We start from the raw sequence: 22,863 nt of genomic DNA, 5'->3' as shown, positions 1-22,863 counted from the left end.
TGGACAAAATCTGTAGGTGTACTGTGCAAAAACTTGTTTTGCACAAAGCGGCCTCCTGGTGGCGCTATAACAGGCCGTTCTGGAAAGTTTGGGGCAGAGGTTCATCGTTGGCATCCAGGGAGTGTGTGTGCAAAATTTGGCATCGACCGGGTTAATGGTGGCCGAGATTAGCTGCTCACGGACACACACACGGACGGACACACGGACACACGGACGGACGGAGTGCAAAACATACTCTCCCCCATGCCTTCGGCCTGGTGGAGACAATAAAAGGCAAATGTAGCTTATATTAGTATCGGGTCTGGATCTTGGTTAATTTGTTTGTGTGTGTGTGATCAAGTCAGCTCAACACCACCGCTCGGTGGCTGCAGCTGCTGTTGCCATACTGATATGGACAAACAAAATGTGCTGATATAGATAGAGTATAGAGAGATGGACACACAGATGGGTCAAATGTTGGAGCGGCTTGTACCGCTCAATAATACAAATAAGAACATAATTATAATAAAAAATACGAAAATAATATAAGGAAGAAGAAAAATAATGAGCAGGGCATGTCATTATACTGTTATGTAAAATATCAAAGTAAATTGAATAACCTGTACCGAGTGCAGAAAGGTTGAGAACCACTGGGTTAAACCTGCCCTATAGGAAACACCTTTTAGACAAATAAAATCGATTTGACCTTCAAGGTAGGATAAACACTGCCTGTGGTCTGTCTATGGTGGTAGAACTGTGTTTCCCAGAATTCAGTTTGAAACAAAACTACAAAAATACATTTTAGAACAACGGCGTTCCATTTCCGGCACATTTTCATGTCAATGATGTAATTTTGCCGTCAGTGTCCAGAGACTAAAAACTAAAGTGTGTGCTTAGAGGAGTTTAGAAGTTGAATCTGTAGAAGATAAATGGTACTCAATTTGTATTTGTCACTGTTTATCTTCAAACCCTCATCAGCAGAACAGTAGAACTGAGCACTATACAAACGTAGTAAACTAATGACAAAAGCAACCCATGTGATACTAATATACATTTGAATATAAAATTAATTATATAAAATTATCCATGTGCACGTGCAGCACCTGATTGACAGCCAGAACAATGAAGATTAATAACACACTTGCTAGAAGACTAATGGTACACAATTAGTCTTTGGATTGCTACTGCATATCTCCAACTCTGTGCAAAATTAAAAACAATTTAACTTCACATTCCAAAGAAAAGCAATGCATGATGCAATCCTCACGTTAGTTCCAATCTGTGCAAAATTTAAAACAATTTAACTTCACATTCCAAAGAAAAGCAATTTAACTTCACATTCCAAAGAAAAGCAATGCATGATGCAATCCTCACTTTAGTTCCAACGTGGTGAAACAAAATACATTTACACAATTATTACTTTCAATCATATTGACACCAACATAATCAAATCATTCTGGATTGTGTTTCACGTTACAACTGAAATGAGTTTAGTGTATAGTGAAACCATAACATAAAGCAGTGTTCAGAGCATAACTTAACCCTCAGAACAAGAACTGAACTGCTGAGGCAGCTACAGCAACACAACTAGGACATACATTGTGGTATGCAGTGGAACAAATAGATAGACAAGTGTTGAAACGCTAGTACTGCTCAATACAGGAACACTTAAATCAAATTAAACTAAATACTTGATACTTAAAATGCTGACTTTTACTTTCTTTTTCTTTTCTTCATGTGACTCTCCTTTAGTTTTCTTTTCCTGGTTTTCAAAGCGGTTAGTCCTTTTCTCAGGAGGATTTTTTCCTGATTGAAAGCAGTTAGTCCTTTGCTCAGGAGGAATGCTTCCTGATTGGGTTCACGACCCAAAAAGTTCTTCAGCATCTCCTTGGCATCCTTGGAACCACCAGGCTTCAGGATGCAGTTCCTGTAGTCCAAACCCACCTTAGGGTTCATGATGCCTTCCCGTTTGAAACGACTGTAGAACATGTCCATGGCCAACACCTCGCTCCACAGGTAGCGATAGTCCTTGGCTTGGTTTCCGTCTACTGGGTCCCCAAACGTAGCTGATATGTTGGTCATGGTCATTTGAGAAGCAGGGACTCCCAGAATCTCCTTTCTGAGCCTGGCATATTCCTTACCCGGGTCCAGTCCAGTCTGAGTGTGAAGGGCCTGGTCCAACTTAGCCTGGACTATATCCTGAAGGTAGTCCATACCAGTGTTGGCGAGGCGAGACTTGATGAGTTTGTCCAACAGGTCGTCTGGAATCGGAGCTCCAGTCTTGTAGTGTTTAGAAACTCTCTGTAGAGGTTCCTTCTCCCAAACCCAGTTCTCCCACATCTGTGAGGGTGCCTCCACAAAGTCCCTCTCCACCTGGGATGAACTGAACACTGCGTAGTCAACCTGAGCACAGAGGTAGTGCATGACATGACCAAACTCATGGAAGTATATCTCCACCTCCTCGTGATGCAGGAGGCAGGGGGTGATCTTGGGTTTACTGAAGTTGGTCACTATGGCGGCGACAGACATCTGTCTGCTCCCATCAGACAGCAGACAGCTGGGCTGCAGGCCGAAGTAAGCTTCTCCTCTGTACTTTCCCTTTCTGGTGAACAGGTCGAGGTAGAACTGTCCAACAGTCTGTCGAGAAGAGTGGTCGGTGACGCAGTACAGGGTGACGTCGGGATGCCACACAGGGGCGCCGTCCACCAGGCTGAACGACAGTCCCAGCAGGTCTTGGTAGATGTCAAGCAGACCCTGGGTCACAACCTCCAAAGGAAAATACTCCTTCAACTGGTCGTGATCCACTCCATACTCCTTCTTAATCACCTGGGACATGTAGTATGGCAGGTCCCATTCATACAGCTTGCCGTTAAATGGCAGACCACTCTTCTGACACTGCTCCTTTTTTAGTTTGAGAAGGATCGCTCTCTCCTCGTCTCCCAGCGGCTTCAGCTTATGGGCCAGCTCCTCCAGAAAGATGGAGACCTTCTCTGCGGAATTTGCCATGTTCATCCCCAGGACAAAGTCGGCGTGCGTCTTGAAACCCAGCAAAGCGCTCATCCGAGCATGTAGCTTCACTAGCTTCTTCAACGTGGTTGAGTTCTGCTTTTTACAGCCGATACATAGTTGTATTAACTGTTTGTTAATGTCCTTTATTTCGTCTTGTTTATCTTCGGGCAGATGCAGTCCGTAATTTCTGCCCAGTTTAAGGTGTCTATCCATGTATCTCTTGTCCTCTGACGTAAGACTGTCAATATCCACCTTCATGCTCAGAGCCTCAATCCTCTGGTAGACGTCCTTTCTCATGCTCATGTCCACGTTAAACTCGGACAGCTTTTTGTCCGCCCGTGTGCTGGCGGTCCTCACCTTTTTACTGGGAGACACGTGTCGGTTGAAGTAAAACGTGTTCCACTGGACGAGGTACTCCACCTCCGCCTCGGCCAGGGCCTTCACAGTGTTGCTGAAGGTAACGTTGTCCAGGTCCAGGGAGCCCACGGCATCGTACACCTCCTTGGTCTTGCTGATGAGCTCGTCGGACACCTGCTGGATCTGCTTAGGGCTCAGATCCCAGCACAGGCGGTTCTCCGTGCAGACCCGAGTAGGACTGCTAAAAACCACCTCTCCTGCAGCTCCCATCTGACTGAAATCAAATCACGTTGTTTTGAGCTCCATGAAAGTCTTGTTGCTCAGGTGGGTCTGTGAAGCACTCAGTATTCAGCTTAAGACTGGTGCTATGCCTGTGATGTCAGGGACAATCCTGAGGTTCATGTTAGAGTGAGAGCCCCAACTCGATGTTTTCCTGTTCCTATTATATGAGGTTGCTGTTGTAATGTTTCCATGACGTAGACGTCTATATATGGTGATGCAGATGGTAACCGGAATGCTTGCCCCAAATCACACTCGCCCCCAACTTATTCTGCGGACCGCTTGCCTCCAAAGGTCCTTGTATTATTATTTACTAAGGTCAGGAATTAGTGGTGCACAATTATGAAATTATGACCCATATCTCTGATTATTTGCAGGATCATATCTGCCGATACCAAACAAGCCTAGGCCTTAGGGGCTTGGCCCAAAGCCTGTTAATAAAGTATTCAATCAATCAATAAATAGCCTATACTCTTTTCCGGGTACAGGCTTTAGTTTAGACATAATATTGGTCTGACTGTCATTTGACAGACAACCTACTTCAAACCCTAACGTAACCCTAAGTGCAAGCACGGAGCAGCGCATGTTCCATCGCATGTCCGACCGTTGTTTCCACATGTCGGTCCATTGGTGTGTCTAATCTGCGTGTGCATCCCCTCTTTTCCAAGTGTGTTCACAACTGAATGACTACTGAATGAGAGGAGTACACAAATTCAATGTAGACAAATGTAAAGTTGTATTTATTTAAGATTTACACCATATTTGATTTGACTTTTAGACTAGCGGTACTAGACACTTTCGATTTATATTGAACTCATTGATGAGTTTTTACATATTTATTATTTTTTTGCTGGTGAAAACCAATTAAATAATCTGTATTATTTTGAGACCGATCCGATACCGCATTTTTATGGCCGATATGGCCAATTCCGATTATGCTACCGAATACTGTATATCGTGCATCCCTATTAGGAATAGTTCAGGCATAGTTCACTGAATAAGGTTAGGTTTAGGCATAAGTTTTACTGAAGTTAGGTTTAGGAGCCAAATAAGGTTGAGTTTAGGCATACCGGTAGTTTTACTGAGGTTAGGTTTACTGAATGTTTTACTGAATACTGTTGAGGTCTCCGGATTTGACCCGGAACGACCGTGTTTTGGAATGAGTGTTCTTGTATTCCTGCACATGTGTAGCAACACATGGGTAACATTAACAGTGCTACTAATACTAGTTAGTTAGTTTAATCCTGAGACCTCAAAGGTATTATTGCTCTGTGGCACTCTTCAGTTTTCTCTCTGGTTTTCCTGCTCTCAGAGAGGCCACAACACTTCAAACGGTATAGTGTTTCACATCGACACCGTGTACACTCATTATTCTGACCACCATCCATGGCGTTGCAAGTTGCAGTGTCACTGCTAAACGCTAACATAATTGTCCGGTAATGAACAACAAGCAGCTGAAAGTGTTATCTCAAATTGGCTTTCCACTGTGTTGTCATGGATGTTCCGATTTGTTGTAGCAGTAAATGCTGTGTAATTCAGTTAATGCTTAAGATATTTTTGTTATCCAAGTATTTGACCCCCGACCCCCCTTTTTCCCTTTATTATTATTTTTTGGAACTGAAAAGGGGAATCGATAATCAGAATTTGAATCGATATAATTGAATTCTAACGATGCCCATTCCTAGTCACACAAATCGATAAACAGAATTGGAATCGATACAATTAAATCCTAACGGTGCCCATTCCTAGTCGCACAAATCGATAAACAGAATTGGAATCGATACAATTAAATCCTAACGGTGCCCATTCCTAGTCACACAAATCGATAAACAGAATTGGAATCGATAATCCTAATAGTGCCCATTCCTAGTCACACAAATCACACATTGGGAGTCATGAGATTTTCTTTTTCACCCCCTTTTTTGTTATTTATTCTGTGTAACCCTATCACCCTCAATACCCCGTCATTCACTCTCTCTCCCTAACCGCACACACGCAAGCATGCACAGTAAACCCTCATGTGGCTGTTTTAGGTGTCTGTTGGTAAACCCCTGAATTATTAAGCGTCCTGTCAAGGACCCCTGCCCCTTTCTAGCCAGGCATCCGCACGGACACCTCCGTAGGTCATAGTAGTTCTTTGAGGTTTTTGAGCTGATGCCATGTCCATTGTCCACACACACGCACACTGTGTGTGTGTGTATATACAGTATTCTGCCAGGTGGTGTCCTTGATGGACTGCAATTCACTTGTAAAGATGCACAGAAACAAACGGTACTGTGCTTTTGACACACACACACACACACACACACACACACACACACACGTGTTACAGTGCGAATTAGTGCAAAAGTTAATTTATTCTTTTACTATAGTTAAAGGGATTATAAGGCTGACTTCATCTTAAATTGTAGGGAGGAAATGAGCTCCTTCAGCCTTTCTTTTTGATTTCCCTCCCTCATCGCCTCTCTGTTCCTCTATCTTTGCTCTCGCTCTCTCTCTCTCTCTCTCTCTCCTGTGTCTTTTATTCTTGCATTATTTTCATCTCATTTTCTTTGCTGTGTCTTTTACTCTTGCAGTACTCTCTAATCTTAATCTCTCTCTCTTGCTTTGCTCTATCTTTCTCTCACAGTATTCCCATGCTGCAGCTGTCTATATTGATAGATTGTAGGAGGGTCAGAAGGATGAGGTCAAAGGAAGGGTTCAGAGGTTTGATGGACATAACGGACAGATGAGGGGGTTGTGAGAAGAGCGAGAGAGAAGAGGTGGAGGGGAGAGCCTGGCAGGGAGTCTGTGTTTGAAGCACTGAAAGCTTCCCTAGCACTCCTCTACCACTTGATCAAAGAGCGCTAGCCTGGGGAAACGTTGCGGGGGGTACAGAGAGAGGGGTGGGTGTGTGTGAGAGAGAGAGATGGTGAAGGGCACAAGGGAAGGTGAATGTTCAGTTCTTAGTTTGTAAGTAATTTTGAACACAGTTGGCCATAGGCCACAGCTAGTTACTTGACCTCAGAGAGCAAGACGATGCAGGGCTTGACACCAACGCCTGCCCGATTGCCGGGGGCAAGTAAAAAAAATGGTCGGGCAGATGTGCATATTGTGTGTGAGTGTGGATACAACCGTCTTAGTTCGCTATAAACGCAACATGAGATATATCTGTCTTGATCATGGTCAGAGCGCTCTGCATCTCTCGATCTCTCTACCAAGTCCCTCTCCTCTGCACTAGCTAGCTCTCAAGGCTAATCTAACTGCAGCATTTGTGTACACCGTGTGTAGTTAACTACTCTTTTGACACAACGGTACGGGGCGTCGCTAACATAACATTCCAGAGTGCCTTGGGATTTCAGTGTGTCAGAAAGTACATTATTTTAAGCGTAAGCGTTCAGAAACTATCCGCAAGCCTCGAGTCAGCTACGGGCGAACGAGAGAGAGTCTCACTCTACTGTGTTGTCAAAGAGAAGGAGGCAGAGCCGTGTGTGTGTGTGTGTGTGTGTGTGTGTGTGTGTGTGTGTGTGTGTGTGTGTGTGTGTGTGTGTGAACCCTTCTTTTACTTAGTATTACTTTACTTAGTAGCAGGATTGATACTTTTACTTAATTCAAACATTTGAGTAATGTTTCCACCACTGATTAGAAGTGAGTAGGCTAAGCTATAGTCTGTGCAATATGTAATGACAAATATGGGGGGTCAGATCAACATAATGGAATTAATTCTGTACTGGCCATACAGTATGGAGCGTGTCTTGAGTGTACTGTACAGGGTTTGATGAGGTCAGATCAACAAGAGTTGCTGGCCGGCTATGCAGATCTAGGAGATGATCCAGTCTTCATGTATGGTTATCCAGGGTTAGATGACGTCCGTGTCATGATCTTCATATATGGAGATGGCCATATACAGTATGGTGGCGTGACGTGTCACGAGGGGTGACCATATATGGTGGCGTTAAGGGTCTCCATGATGCCACATGATGTCACAGGGTCAGATCCATCTAAGGGTTCTCCATGATGTCACGAGGCATGATGGATTGGCAACCATATATGGAGGTGTGACGGACGGACGCAACAATATATGGTTATATACAAGTAAGACGCGAGAACGCGGGAAGCGAACGCAGATCGTAAATTGCAATAACAATTAGAATAAATTACGAATTAGTGAGAAGTGTGTGGTACTGTGAAATTAGTGACTACTTAGCAGTGTCGTTGTTAAGCAGCGGCGGGTGGTGTAACAGCGGGACACACAGACATTCAGCCCTTGCTGTCTAGCTGCGCCCTCTGGTGTGTCGTTGTTGAGCAGCAGTAAACAGGACTGTGACTGGTTAGCTAACGTTAGCCCATATGCACACACTAGTACACATAGCCTAGTTACAGACAGTGTCGTTGTGACAGTATTATTTTTATGTTGGGCCTAGTACAGCAAGTTACAGACAGTGTCGTTGTTAAGCAGCGGCGGGTGGTGTAACAGCGAGCAAGTTACAGACAGTGTCGTTGTTAAGCAGCGGCGGGTGGTGTAACAGCGGGACACACAGACATTCAGCCCTTGCTGTCTAGCTGCGTCAGCCCTTGCTGTCTAGCTGCGCCCTCTGGTGGCGGGCGGGTGGTGTAACAGTGTGACACACAGACATTCAGCCCTTGCTGTCATACTAAGTGGCTCACTGCGTTCGCAATGATGAAATTGAAAACGAAGTTCACTTTTTGTTTTACTGCTCTAAATATAACGACATAAGGGATATTTTGGTTAATAAGATGTCTTATATCTGTGGGGATTTCCAAGATTTAAATGACTATGTAAAAATGGAGATATGTTTTGCCAAAGGGACTTTTGTTGTGGCAGATTTTATTTGTCAAGCTTGGGAAAGAAGACGGAGTACTCTGTATAAATCTGAGTTGTAATATAATGAATTATGTAATGTAAACATGCTGTAAATGCAATTGTGAAATGGTGTCTTATAAACCCATGAGGGTTGGGCACAATCACGTGTGCAGGACACGAAAATAAATAAACAATCAATATGGACGTGTGACGGACAGACGCGAGATGCAGGATTTCATAGTAATTGTGACCTTCTGTTGCAACAATGGTTTCCAATTTCCATTGCGGTCCTATCAATTGCTTGTGGCTGTGTGTTCCTAGGTGGGGGCGTGCATTGTGAACCAGGAGAATAAGATCGTAGGCATCGGCTACAACGGCATGCCCAACGGCTGTGATGATGACCTCATGCCCTGGTCCCGCTCGGCTGACAACCGCCTGGATACCAAGTACCCTTATGGTGAGAGGACTGACGCACACACACACACACACACACACACACACACACACACACACACACACACAAGCCAATTTAAAATATCTTGTAGATAATGCTGATGTTTGCCCTCAGAATAGGAACACTAGGGTTTGGTTAAACGTAGGTTAAAGGAGAATTCCGGACCCGCACTTTTCTTAGTTACCATATAATCGTATCTTATTATTATATCCAACAACCAGTGGTGGAGGTGAAAAACAAACACTCGGAGAGGACTGCAGCTCAGAGAGGACTGCAGCTCAGGCCAAATGGAGAATTTTTTTTAACCGGTTACCGTCAGGCCTTGCCAGCTAATTAACCGTTAGCCGTCAAGGAAAAAATGCGCTATTTGTTTTTATCCTTTAAAAAAAGACAAATACAACAGGGTTTTTTGATTCCCAGTCCACCCGGACGGGGGAATTGGCAGCCACAATGTTAACGTGCTTCAACGTGGACACTGTACTGTGATGCAGTGTTGTTTTCGTCAGGACTGACGATAACGTAAATGACGACGTCAACGCCCCTTTTTCCAGGACTAAGACGGACTAAAACGAACGACCCTAAAATATTTCGGGACAAGACTGACGCTGACGAGCTAAATACCGTAGCTCTGTTTGATGACGATGACGAGACGTGTGTGTGTTATTGTTGACAAGACGAGGCTACACGGAAATGTTAGTGGATTGACAAACAAAGTTTTAAATGCATGAAAATGTTCCGCCAATAATGTCACTGCTCTCGCCGCTATCCTCCTCTCCAGTCTCCTTTCCTAGTTGGTCACGCCCATCTGCATGCATGCACACACACACACACACACACACACACACACCGTCCCATTTCGATTGGAAATAGGATTTAAAAGGCTATCCGATGATAGCGTGGATTACAGCACAGTTGTGTGCAATTATTCAATAAATAATTCACATATCACCGCACCTCGTCAAGCCTCCAGTGTTGGCTCAATGCGAAACATGTTGCACCGAGCCTAGCCTGGAAGCTAACGTCAATCAACAACAGTAGCTCTGGTCGATAGTGTAGTTAGGACTCAGGAGTTCTATGGTACTTAATTTGATCCTTTCCCCTCACTCACACCCGCGGAAGCTGTGCAGCCCCTCGTTTTTAACATAAAAAAGATGTGAAAGCCTACTTTCCTCCTTCTAACACTATGGATCAGAGCTAATGTTATTCCAACTCCCAGTAGCAGTAGACCAGATGACATGGTTTCTAACTAAACGGTTATGGCCAAATACAATGTAAAATCTGCTATGGCTGTTACTGTATGTCCACGGAAGAAACACAGAGGTGTTTTCTTATGGTCATGTCACATATTTGCTGCACCAATTGAAGCCCCCCCAAAACCCTGTAGGATGCATTCCCCAAAACTCTCAGAGACATGCCCCCACCATCCAAAACTTCAATATTACTTTCCCCAGCTATTTATTTTCATTGTCTCCACCAGGCCGAAGGCATGTGGGGAGAGTATGTTTTGCACTCCGTCCGTCCGCGTGTCCGTCCGTCCGTCCGTGTGTCCGTGTGTCCGTGAACAGCTAATCTCGGCCACCGTTAACCCGGTCGATGCCATATTTTGCACACACACTCCCTGGATGCCAACCATGAACCTCTGCCCCAAACTTTCCAGAACGGCCTGTTATAGCGCCACCAGGAGGCCGCTTTGTGCAAAACAAGTTTTTGCACAGTACACCTACAGATTTTGTCCAAACATCACGCAAATTGGTACACAGTCTCTCTAGAGCCATTCAACGAAACGGGTCTTTCAGATTTATCAGACTCCATCCTGATTGGTTAAGATTGGCTTCCAAAGTTCACAGGAGTGCTCAGTTTCAAACAAAATGCTGCAAATCATGAACACATCGCGTGATTTCCCTGAAATTGTGCACCCACATTCCCACTAGGCCGAGGACAAAATGCCACATGAACAATTTCAACTCAGCCTCAAGGTGGCGCTATAACTGGCCGAAAAGTGTTTTTACCTCTAACTGCACGGATCTGTGGATAACCTGGTGGAGACCTGTGCCCGGAAGGGCACTTTTTCTAGTTTACTTAGTGTTTTTCCTTTAATAAAGTTGTTTTTGATTCATGTCCCCCTTGTAAAGCATTTTTGGGTACTCAGAAAAGCTGTATATAAATTATAAATTTTGAGATATTATTACTACATAAACAATGTTTTATTGCTTAAACTTATGTATTCACTATTCATTGATTCACTAGTATACCAAAATCCATTAAAAAATGGCTCTCTCACAGTTCTTGGGTCAAATAATGATATGCGATTAAAATGTGATTAATCGAGATTAACTACAAAGCCTCTGATTCATTAGATAATTTTTTTAATCGAGTCCCAGCTCTAATTAATACCTGTACGCTATAGACATTTTATTTAAATATTTTTTTAATTTTTTGACAAACTGGACTAAAACCTTTTACTAAAATGACTAAAACTGACTAAAACCCTTAGGAGTTTCCGTGGACTGACTAAGACTAATTAAGCATTTTTCCAAATGACTAAGACTGACTAAGACTAATTAAGCATTTTTCCAAAAGACTAAGACTGACTAAATCTAAAAAATGCCTGCCAAAAACAACACTGCTGTGATGCACACACTTTCCCAGTAGCATAAAGGTGTTTCAATACCATAAAATGGAACGACCAGGGCCATTTGGTTACACTCCCAATGTTAAATTACTGTGTACTTAGCTGTTATATCAATCATATAGTGGGCTTTTATTTTTGAGGTGCACTAGCCTCTCCTACACAGGTTTAATTTTTGTCTTTAGTTCAATGTTTGTTTTGTAAACGCCATTGACAATGAAGGGAAAATTTACGTCATAATGTGCCAGTTTATATCATATTGTCTCTTTATTGTTAATGGCGTTTAATGTTTGTGTTTGCACCGTTTGTATTACATCACCTAATAAACATGAGCTAGACTTTAATATATTAGCGCCCCTCACTTCACACAGGTGTGATTTTTATTGTATCTGTTCACCATTAGCAGTTACCCGTTGTCGGTTGGCCAGCACTAGCTGAGTCTTAGGCTCGTTCGCTTTGTTATGGCTCATACACACTGCACGATATTTCCTCTGATTATGCTGTCGGGGACCATTTTTGGCGCTCGCCGACAACTCCTGATCTGACGCAAGATCGGGCTTTGATCGCCAAGGTTTTGCTCGCTGATTGTGAAAGGCTCTGCGAGAAGAGAGAGAGGCGTCCTGTGTCTGTCTCGCGCTTGTATCACGGTATCCTGCACGTGCGTGAGATGTCAAAATGAATTGGAATAGAAAAACAAATGATGTAGCCTATATCGGGTCTGGATCGCATCTTGGTGAACTCTTGCAGTGTGTGTGATGCCTAGTCGGCGAGGGGACCCTGACAAAGGCTTGACAGCCGAAGCGTGTTGGTCGTTTTTTTATGCTCTTTGCCGAGCTGATGCCATTTAAATAAAGGTCTTTTATACTTGACTGCAACAGAGTGCCTTGGACCTCCTTTTGTTTTTCAGGTAGGTTGCAAAATGTCAGCCAATCAGGAGAGGGTACCCATTTATCAGTTCCAGTTCCAATTTTGGTCTGCTCATTTCCTTCTTTCTCACTGGATGAAAATGGTATCCCATCCTGAAAATGCATTAGAACTGGAGAGACATGGTGACTTGGTTTTATATTTTTCTCCCCCAGACCCAAATGTGACAGTTGTAAGGCTTTGTGGCCTGTAGGGGGAGCTATTGGATAAATAATGCCCACAATAATGACAAGTCCACAAGCCTTGTGTAGCTCTCCCTCCCCCCTCTCTCTTTCATGTTAATGGCTTAATTAGGATTGGCTGCCATTACCATATCATGGCATTTTTTACCATAGCAGTTACTGCATGTAAACATTGTTTTCAATTGTGTGTGTGTGTGTGTGTGTGTGTGTGTGTGTGTGTGTGTGTGTGTGTGTGTGTGTGTGTGTGTGTGTGTGTGTGTGTGTGTGTGTGTGTGTGTGTGTGTGTGTGTGTGTGTGTGTGTGTGTGTGCGCCTAGCTTTGTGCATTTGATGCATTACCTCCGTACCTCATGTTTACCTTGCTTACTGCATCTGTGTCATTTCAGATTTTTGCGTTGGCTATTCTCCAAAAATAGCAGATATACAAGCTCACAACGTGTCACTTTGTGACATGCTGCATGCATTTTTAACAGTTTTGAAAAAAGTGTGCGAACTACTGATTTAGAAAGCAATTTTTTGTAATCTGCCTCAGGTATGCTCAATGCCTAAATTGTAAATTCTAATTTGTGTCGGTCTGTATTATGTGTCAGTGTTTGTGTCATTAATTTAAAAGATCGTTGGGCATAACTTGAAGCAGCTGGGGAGCAGCTGTGTGTGTTATTGATCACAATGTCTCACCCCGTTTTAAAGAAATGGACTGGTCACAAATTACAATACGCACAGATTGGGCTCAATTGGGGCTGTGTGTGTGTATGTGAGTGCGCCATATTATTGTGTTTATTATATCAGGGCAGTGGTGTTCAACCAGTCGTCCTTGAGGGGTTATACATTCTGGACCAAATAGATCCGCGCGGGTCCATTTAATTTAATTTCATGCTCTCTAGAGGTCAATTATTGTTAAACATCTGCATTATTTAATTTACAAGATCAACATTTGCCTGTTATCTCTCCTATAGTACCAACATTATACAATACAGCATGGAATTGTAGACAAAATCCAGTCCGACAACAAAATATTCGAAGTTTTGGGTCTGAGAGGCTAAATCTCATCACTTGGTGGTCTGAGGCTCAAATGCCAAATACATAATGGGCATTGATATGGAAATGGTTGAAAACCACTGTATTAGGGGTACAACGGATCTGTGTGTGACTGTGTGTGTGTGTGTGTGTGTGTGTGTGTGTGTATAATTGTAAAGACCAACTGTACCTGCAACTATTGAATAATATGTTTTTGTTTTGTGCGCAACCACGGAGGTTGGTTCGAATCCATCTGATCTGTTTTGTCTGACTACTCTAACGCGAACACAGTTGGCCCATCTGGGTCCGTTTTCAGGGGAAGCCAGGCAGAGAGGGTGATACTGGTTGTTGCACAGTGGTGGATTACATACTCTATTGTTTTACTTAAGTAAAAGCATTCTATACGGCCATGCAGAAATCAGAATCAATCTACAAAGGAATAGTAACTAAAGTTTTAAAATAATTGTAGTGGAGTTAAAGTATATTTTTTTCCTCTGAGATGTAGTAGATTAAAAGTATTGGAAAATGGAAATAATCCAAAGTAAAGTACAAATATCTCAAAATTGTACTTAATTACAGTATGTGAATGTACTTAGTTACTTTCCACCACCAGTTCTAGTTTCATTAATTGTAAAAATAAAATAAAAGTAATCGATATCATAACCACTATCACTCTTTTTCCACCAACCTTCCCATGGTGGTGGCATTTTGTGCAGCTTTTCTAATCATCTCAGACTCCCAGACACTCTGTATTGTGACATTCTCAGATGAGAGATGAAACGGCTCAGAGTTCAAGCCTATAATCTTTATTTCTTTATTTTTTCAGTCGCATGCAGAGGGCTTTATGTTGACATTTAACTGTCAGAACAACCTCTTAAAACACTCCGTGATTATTCACTGCATGTGCCCCGGCAACAAAGGTAGCGTTGCTGAGTGGTGGAAACCTTGCATGTCCAAAACCTTTACCTTTTCATCATTATTGTGAATAAATATAAAAAATTAAGTAAACAAAACACGCGTCATGTGAGCTTGTAGATCTACTATTTTCCCTTTGATCATGTGACACTCTTGCTTGAATGAACGAATAGTTTATTTCGGTGCTTTACATTTACATGTTAAGTTTCATCATTTGCATTTAAGTTTTTTTGTTTCTTTTTACAAAGAGGTAGTAGCATGATGAAGTAGGGCCATTCATTTATGGAAAAATAAAGTTTAAATATTGGAGATGCAAGGTTTCTGTCCAGCGACAAAGGCTGTCACTTATGACGCACAGCTGGAGCTCCATCTGTCTTATCTTGTTGTGTCAACATTATGACACTCAACAAGTCATTGTTAAGGTGTTTGTTTATGCCTCCCGGGCCAAATCTGATAATGTATTTAGTTCAACCTCCACTGGTATGTACCAGTAGTAAGGACAACCTCCACTGGTATGTACCAGTAAGTAGTACCTCCACTGGTATGTACCAGTAGTAAGGACAACCTCCACTGGTATGTACCAGTAGTAAGGACAACCTCCACTGTATGTACCAGTAGTAAGGACAACCTCCACTGGTATGTACCAGTAGTAAGGACAACCTCCACTGGTATGTACCAGTAGTAAGGACAACCTCCACTGGCATGTACCAGTAGTAAGGACAACCTCCACTGGCATGTACCAGTCAGTAGTAAGGACAACCTCCACTGGCATGTACCAGTCAGTAGTAAGGACAACCTCCACTGGCATGTACCAGTAGTAAGGACAACCTCCACTGGTATGTACCAGTAGTAAGGACAACCTCCACTGGCATGTACCAGTCAGTAGTAAGGACAACCTCCACTGGTATGTACCAGTAGTAAGGACAACCTCCACTGGTATGTACCAGTAGTAAGGACAACCTCCACTGGTATGTACCAGTCAGTAGTAAGGACAACGTTCACTGGTATGTACAGTAGTAAGGACAACCTCCACTGGTAGGCTATGTACCAGTAGTAAGGACAACCTCCACTGGTATGTACCAGTAGTAAGGACAACCTCCACTGGTATGTACCAGTAGTAAGGACAATGGACAACAGAAAGATTTAACTAATTTTATTATCTGAACTTTTTCGACAATTCAAAATGGCACAAAGGATGTTTTAAAATGGATATTTGTACGTTTATTTTTTTTATTTCAGAAAATCTATTTAAGCCTTACTTTATTTATACTAATAAGTAACAAGTTAGCTTATACTGTACATGGTGTACTTCAAGTTATGCCATGAATGCAGGTGTGTTCCTTGAAATTCTGACTAGCCCATTGGTGTGCTTTGGGCATAAAAGTGTGTGTGTGTGTGTGTGTGTGTGTGTGTGTGTGGGGGGGGGGGGGGGGGGGGGGGCGGCATTGGATACTACTGGTATCCAATGCATCTGCTAGAGCTGTATATGGCCTGCAGGGATATGCTGATCTACTGCTGACAGGGACTATTCATAACCTCATAATTAGTGCTGCAAAGAACCATACCCCACACACACCCCTTAGGGATGCACGATGTAGACATCCTGGCCCTTATCTGATAATAGCCGATTAATTGCATGGTATAATGAGTCTATCAATAATTATACCAATATAGCAACACTGCTTACACGTGTGGTACAGTAACTGTGATTCTACTGTAACTACAGATGCAGATTGTGCATTCGTTTATTGGGCGTTTATTTATTCGCTTACACTAGTTTATTTGGCGGCAGGCCTACAGAACGCTCTTGCTTAAAAGCGTATATTGTCGCCGTCGGGCAGAAATCTCTTATCTTCACATCCTGGCTTTTTGTGTCTTACTCTTTTCACAAATTAACGTCCTACTTGATCATACTACGGCGTCCTACAAAAGTATAGGTCGAAACACCATGCGAACCGATGCGTTTTTGAGCTTTCAGATCTGCTACTTTTGTTATTTTGCGATTTGAATCCTGAAAAGTAACAGTTTTGGACAGTGCCAATATGACAAATGCCACATAGCAAACTATAGCAATTTTAAGATGTATGAATGAATTATTTCTTTCTTGTCGTAAAGAGGTTAGGGTTAGTGTTACAGAATTATAAGACACCAAAAACATAAATATACAATATCACATTCACTTCCCACACAGAAGTTTTGTTTATTTTTTTACCATCTTGTTATTAGAGTAGACGTAGTAGTAAGCTTCCCCATAAAACACTTAGCCTTCAATCACCACAAAAGGCTTTTTAAAATGGAGAAATGCATATGAAATCTATATTAACTTGTATTTGTTTCTTTCTTTATTACACAGTAATTTTTCAAACCTCACCACTGACAAATACTATTATAAAAAATTAAATGCAAATGAATACTAAAACATAAAAAAATAAACTAACATACCCACTTTAATAACAAATGAACTTGTCCACAGTAGGGATACCAGACTGAAAGTGGTCAAATGAATAAGTTGATCTCCTGGGTTTTAGTCTGGCTATACAGCTATGTAGTGGAGGCGTTGCATTGACTCCCAGCTCTCTCTCCCTCTGTGTGTGTCTTTCACTAGTGTGTCATGCTGAGCTGAATGCCATCATGAACAAGAACAGTGCCGATGTGAAGGGTTGTACCATGTACGTGGCCCTGTTCCCATGCAACGAGTGTGCCAAGCTCGTCATTCAGGCTGGTAAGTGGCGCCGCTTGTGGCACGCACTTAGGGGCGATTATGACATTTTACTTGCCGATTAATTGTCACTTGTAGGTTGTCAATTGTCAAAATAAAGCATTGGAACTTTAAGAATAAAAATTACATTCTGTTTGGCTTTAGGCTGAATTAAAAAAAAAGTTGCACAGGGATTCATATGACAAATGATGACATTCATATTTAATAACTTTATACTTTAATGGTGAAAATAGACGATTTACAAGCTCAGTCTACGGTACAAGCTTGTATATCTACTATTTCCAGTTTTTGAAAATATGAACATTTATGACTATATGGTGATTATGCAAAAACATTTTGCGACAATCTCAAATTATTGCGATTAGGCGATAATGTCATAATTGTGACAGACCTTGCAGGCATGTACGCACACACGTTTGTATTGCTATACTTCTGAGGACGTCCACATTTTTATAAGCTCATAGTGTGACACTTGGTGCCACGCTATGAGCTTGAAGATCTTTGAATAGCCAAAGTATAAAATCATGATTAAAGTGGTTACATAGATGCTTTGTAACCATTTAATCTCTGTCTCCAACTCACCCACAGCACCTCACCTACAGTACAAATGCCTCTACAGCAAGCAAGCAACATACTCATGTTTTTACCATTTGCTCTAGGTCAGTGGTTCTTAAACCTTCTCACTCTAAAATCATTGGTTGTGGTTTGTAAAACTTTTAATTTCAAGAACCCCCATAACTCTTAATAAATTGAGACTTCAGTCTCAATGTGGTTTTTACTGGTTAAATAAAGCTTAAATAAATAAATAAAACTCTGAGAGGGCCCATTTGGTTCAATGTGTACTCCATTCTAACAACCATGCAAAAAATTATTAGGTCAAACTGATAGGACTAGTTCCTTGAGGTGGTTCCAAATTAAACCCTACAGTTCTCTATCTTATATGGGGTTATATGGGGTTCCTTAATGAGAACCACTGGAGTAGACATTCCTGTCTGTGTCAATAGGGGGTGCTGTGGTTTTACTGTTGAGACTGAGCACTTAGCTGGATTATTATTATTTTTACCTCATTCTTTTGTCATAATTTTTCCAGATTCACTTCTATCAGACATTAAACGGAAGCTTTGCAATGTAGTCCGTGTCCTTCTAGCTCACCTCTTAGATCTTATAGCCAATGGATGGAGTCAGGCTCAGGGGACAGGAGTGGGCAGAATTCTTTCCCAGAGGACCGTACTGACTTTAATTGTGCTAAAACCGCATGGATTTGGTAAACATGACCGGGCCAGGGGTGTCCACACTTTTCTTTTCAAAGGGATATTATATGAAAATACCTTGGGGCCGACTGCATCTCTGTTTGTCATTCTGTATCTTTGAACCATAACAAAGTTGCATACAAACCAAATTGTATTTGAACTACAATACAATATCGGTATCACTAGCCTGTCTGCAGAGTGGCCAAATGTAAGCCACTCATGTGTGCTTCTGAACAAAACAAAAAACATTCAGCTTTTTTTTTCAAATGCATGCACTCTGCATTGCTGCATTTACAGTCCAAAGAAAATAATTTTTGTCCAAATGGCAGTGTAGCCGAAGGTAACCAGGTGTGCGGAAAATTGGTCTCTACAAACAATTCACATAGAATGAGGTAACACATGGAACAAGCAGTTAGGAATCCTTCCTTGCACATTTTACTGAGAAATAATTTGCCCAGGTTCATGTTAAAACAATACATTTATAGGACTGATCCGTTTAAACATTTCTTTATTCAAAATCGTGTATGCTGTCACTGTGGAACGTCATTTAAATGGGCCATAGCAATGGTGGCGATTGTGTGGTGCCACATAGAAAACCCATTTGTTTTTCCCATTTCCTAAAAGTGTGTGTGTGTGTGTGTGTGTGTGTGTGTGTGTGTGTGTGTGTGTGTGTGTGTGTGTGTGTGTGTGTGTGTGTGTGTGTGTGTGTGTGTGTGTGTGTGTGTGTGTGTGTGTGTGTGTTATCCTTTTTACAGAATGTTTTGTGGTCATGATCTATTTTTATATAAAAAGTTCTATGCTGTACAACTTAAATCTCTCTCTGCACCATGGTTGGTGCTGAGAAACGCACTCTTATGCAAGATCAAATGAATGATTGCTTCCTACATTATATCTTACTTTATATCCTCGTTTTAATAAGGTTGGATAATGTAATGGTTTAAATAAAAGCCCAGGATATTAATTAAAAGTTTTATAGAGAGCAGACGCTCCGATCAATGTGCAGTGATAAAAGGGAACAATCCAATTCCTTCCATTGTACTTGATATAGCCTGCAATGTTTTCTTTCATTTGTTTTAAGCGATGAAAAACCAAATGGGCAGACAAAATTGTAACTGAAAACACTATAGAATTGAAGCTGAGGGCCTGGGCCATGGCTCAGTGGTCCAGGCACCTTGGCTGGTAATCCAGTCTGGCTGTGTGCCAGACTCCCGATCCCGACGGCCCTTACTGCATGTCTTCCCCCCCCATCTCACTCTCCCCACTCTCGCCTATATAAAATAAAGGCGAAAGCTACAAAGAAAAACTTAAAAAAAGAACTGAAGCTGAGATTATTTTCTCCTGATGATGAATGTGGGTTCAGTGTCGCTCCGTTTGCATTGCATCACTTCACTGACATTTCGTGGCGGTATTTAAATTGATGCCGTCGTCATTTTGAAATAACCAGGATTTAACAGATTACCACTGTAGCTACCGCCCGACCGCAATCTTCACTGACGGTGTGTTCTTCTTCCCTCTAACCCCCTTCCCTCTCCTCACACACTGTGCGTGTGTGCGTGTGCGCGTGCGTAGGTATTAAGGAGGTTATCTACCTGTCTGACAAGTACCATGACAGCCCAGAGATGATTGCTTCCAGGAGAATGCTCGGCATGGCTCGTGTGGAATACAGGTTTGTAACACACACGCACACATGTTGCCTCTTAAGTAGGGCTGTCACATTATTACTTGACGATTCATTATCACTCAAATAATATGTGTAAAGATAAGATAAAGATAATTACGAGTAAAGATTTTATTGTGTTGAAGTGAAATCATCGTTAATTGAAATGATGTATTAATGTAATCTATCAATAAGGGAAGGCTGTCCCTTAACATTCAGGGTTTGATGGGCTTGAACCATTCGTTTTCTTTTCTTTTTTTTTAACTCTAAAATATATCTCGGTGAGAATGCGATATGCATAATGAGTACTAGGTTCATGCTGTGTTTACATGTTCATGTTTAGATGTTATTAATCAGGGGGGTACGCAACCGGTGGCGGGTGGCCAGTGCGCATACATGTCAAAATGTTTTCTGCGTGGTAGATGCAAGGCTCATTTGAGCACCAACAGCTGAGTTAGTTATGTAGAGAAATCTGACAGGCATTCAAAAGGAACTCAAATGAGATGTTAACCTCCTGTAAGTAGACTTTGAAATAAAAACTAGTGTTGACTAATCGTTACATCTGGCTCTTATTTTGAAGAGGAAGTTAGTGCACAGGAAGTCCGTCTAAGTTGTAAATGAGCTACTATGACACTCCCAAAAGTCCCAAAGTTACGTGCTCCTCTCATAGTGGTAGTCGTCGCTAATCCACGCAACGATAATTATTTACAATATAAAAAACATGCATCTTGAACAACACTGGGATTATTTATGGAACCTGAAGCAGTAGGTGAGTAATTACTTTTATCTATGTTGGACGTTTGTTTTGGTTTCAGTGGTTGAGCTGCTTGGTGGGGTTGAGCTGCATAACGACTACACTGCTACAAATACAGTCTGTGATCTTTATCTTTTGCATCTGCCCGTGTGTGTGAAGCATATAACAATGGGGACAGAGTAGTAATGTCCGTAAACTCCGTGTGCACCCAGGTTATTTTTTAAAATGAATTACAAGTGAATGGGTCGGATGTTCGCTCGAAAATTCCTGCCGAAGTTCGAGTCCTAAAAACAGGGCTAGGGTACAGCCTTAGTGTGTTGTGACCCAATAAAAAAGAAGCAACAATATTTGTACATATTGTAGTAAGCTATTCATAGACTACCCAGCCATGCTTTAAATTGAATAAATACAACCAGTAAGACACCCTGAGGGCAAGAAGCAAAGGGCGAGGCCGCGTGCACGCGTCCGCCTGGGTGACGGCGAGCGCTGGCTCTTTGGCATGGTGTTCAGATCAACACATGGAATGAATTCTGTACTGGCCATATATGGAGCTTGTCTTGAGTGTACAGGGTTTGATGAGGTCTTGCCATATATGGAGTGTGTCTTGAGAGTACATGGCTTGATGAGCTCAGATCAACATATGGAATGTCAGAACAGGTCAGCTCCATATATGGAGATCTAAGGGTCGCAGCGGGGGCCAGTGTCTTGAGTGTACAGGGTTTGAGGTCAGATGAGGCCATTCCCCCCCCCCCCCCCCCCCCCCCCCCGAGTCATCGCCCAGTTTGAATGGAGACTGTACGATAAGAGCGCCCCTCACTTGTGATTTTTGACCACACTTGTAACTGGACAGCAACGTATACACACTGACCACATAGAGAGAGCGAGAGAATAGGGGGAGCATACATCTATGTATAGCCTCCGCTTGGTTACTTCTGGAGACGTCTTGGGCACAAATTGTGTTAATCTCTCTCTCTCTCTCTCTCTCTGTGTTGCAGGCAGTTCAAGCCCAGGAGGACGCAGATTGTCATTGATTTTGACTCCATCAACCAGGCTGGAGTTTTGAATGCACCACCAGCCAGCCACAATGGCACAGCAACACTCGCGTCAGGGAGCGAGGGAGGAACAAAGACTGTGTGAAAGAAGAGTTGGCCATGATGATGCCTCTTATATTTTTCTTTCCTTTCTTGTTTGCTTTGTCCGACGGCAGACACTCAAGGATATCTTGACTTTCTATGTCTTTGATATCAACCAGATATTCTCAAAGTTGAAGAAAACATGCGTCGCCTTTCATGGCTCGGCATGGCAAGACATCTTTTTTCTTTTTTACTTTTTTGATGTTTGCTGCATTTTCTGGGTTTCTGGACCCTGGGAAAACTATTCACTGTGGGGCGGGGGGGCTAACTCGGGCCCACTTTCCCACCCTTGCTTTAAGAGTTTATGTGTGAGACAGTTAGTTGTGTCCCAAAAAATGTGATGTATGTTTGTCAAAAAGAAGCTGCGTCAGATACTAGGTTACATCTGTGGGTCAAGTTACAGAACTACAAACCGGCGTAGTACAGTCAACTATAGCTCAATTTATATTTTGTTGTGTGACGCTGTCAGGCGTTAAAAAAATGATATTCTGAGCTCATAGACCGGCTGGTCAATATATCTGTATAGAGACGAATCCACGGAGGGGTGCCCTGGGCACGGAGGAATCCCCAGAGGGGTTCCCTGGCCACGGCCATTACTGAGGTGTACCATTAACTGATTAGCTACACCTGGCCTACAGGGCACTAATCCCTGGAGCAGTGCAGGGATCAGTTAACACAACGGATGCGCCAGCATATTTCAAAAAATTACTTTGATTTTATTCTGAAAGAAAAAAACGGGAGGCATAATCTTCCATTCTTACCTCATGCTGGTCACGCTAAAGTCTCTCGGTATACCATTAAG

General features: G+C 42.4%; 2 protein-coding genes across 2 annotated transcripts in view; one reads left to right on the top strand and one right to left on the bottom strand.

The window, feature by feature from the left end:
- The window catches only part of dctd (dCMP deaminase), a 31,041-nt gene extending 8,696 nt beyond the window's left edge, over positions 1 to 22,345 (top strand). Inside the window, exons 3-7 of the mRNA XM_083764960.1 lie at positions 8,750 to 8,885; positions 17,154 to 17,270; positions 20,087 to 20,183; positions 21,924 to 22,161; positions 22,329 to 22,345. Coding sequence (XP_083621086.1) covers positions 8,750 to 8,885; positions 17,154 to 17,270; positions 20,087 to 20,183; positions 21,924 to 22,065 — 492 coding nt within the window. The 3' untranslated portion in view covers positions 22,066 to 22,161; positions 22,329 to 22,345. The remainder of the gene's footprint in view (positions 1 to 8,749; positions 8,886 to 17,153; positions 17,271 to 20,086; positions 20,184 to 21,923; positions 22,162 to 22,328) is intronic.
- LOC310859158 (thimet oligopeptidase-like) lies at positions 1,693 to 3,615 on the bottom strand (the record flags this gene model as incomplete). Its single annotated transcript, XM_083765557.1, has 1 exon — positions 1,693 to 3,615. One exon carries the CDS (start codon positions 3,613 to 3,615, stop codon positions 1,693 to 1,695), a length of 1,923 nt encoding a protein of 640 aa, XP_083621683.1.
- Positions 22,346 to 22,863: the final 518 nt, after the last annotated feature.

The sequence above is a fragment of the Protomyctophum parallelum genome, assembly GCF_964188405.1.
Source record: "Protomyctophum parallelum genome assembly, chromosome: 5".
NCBI classification, from domain to species: domain Eukaryota; kingdom Metazoa; phylum Chordata; class Actinopteri; order Myctophiformes; family Myctophidae; genus Protomyctophum; species Protomyctophum parallelum.
This window is presented reverse-complemented; position numbering and strand designations above follow the sequence as displayed.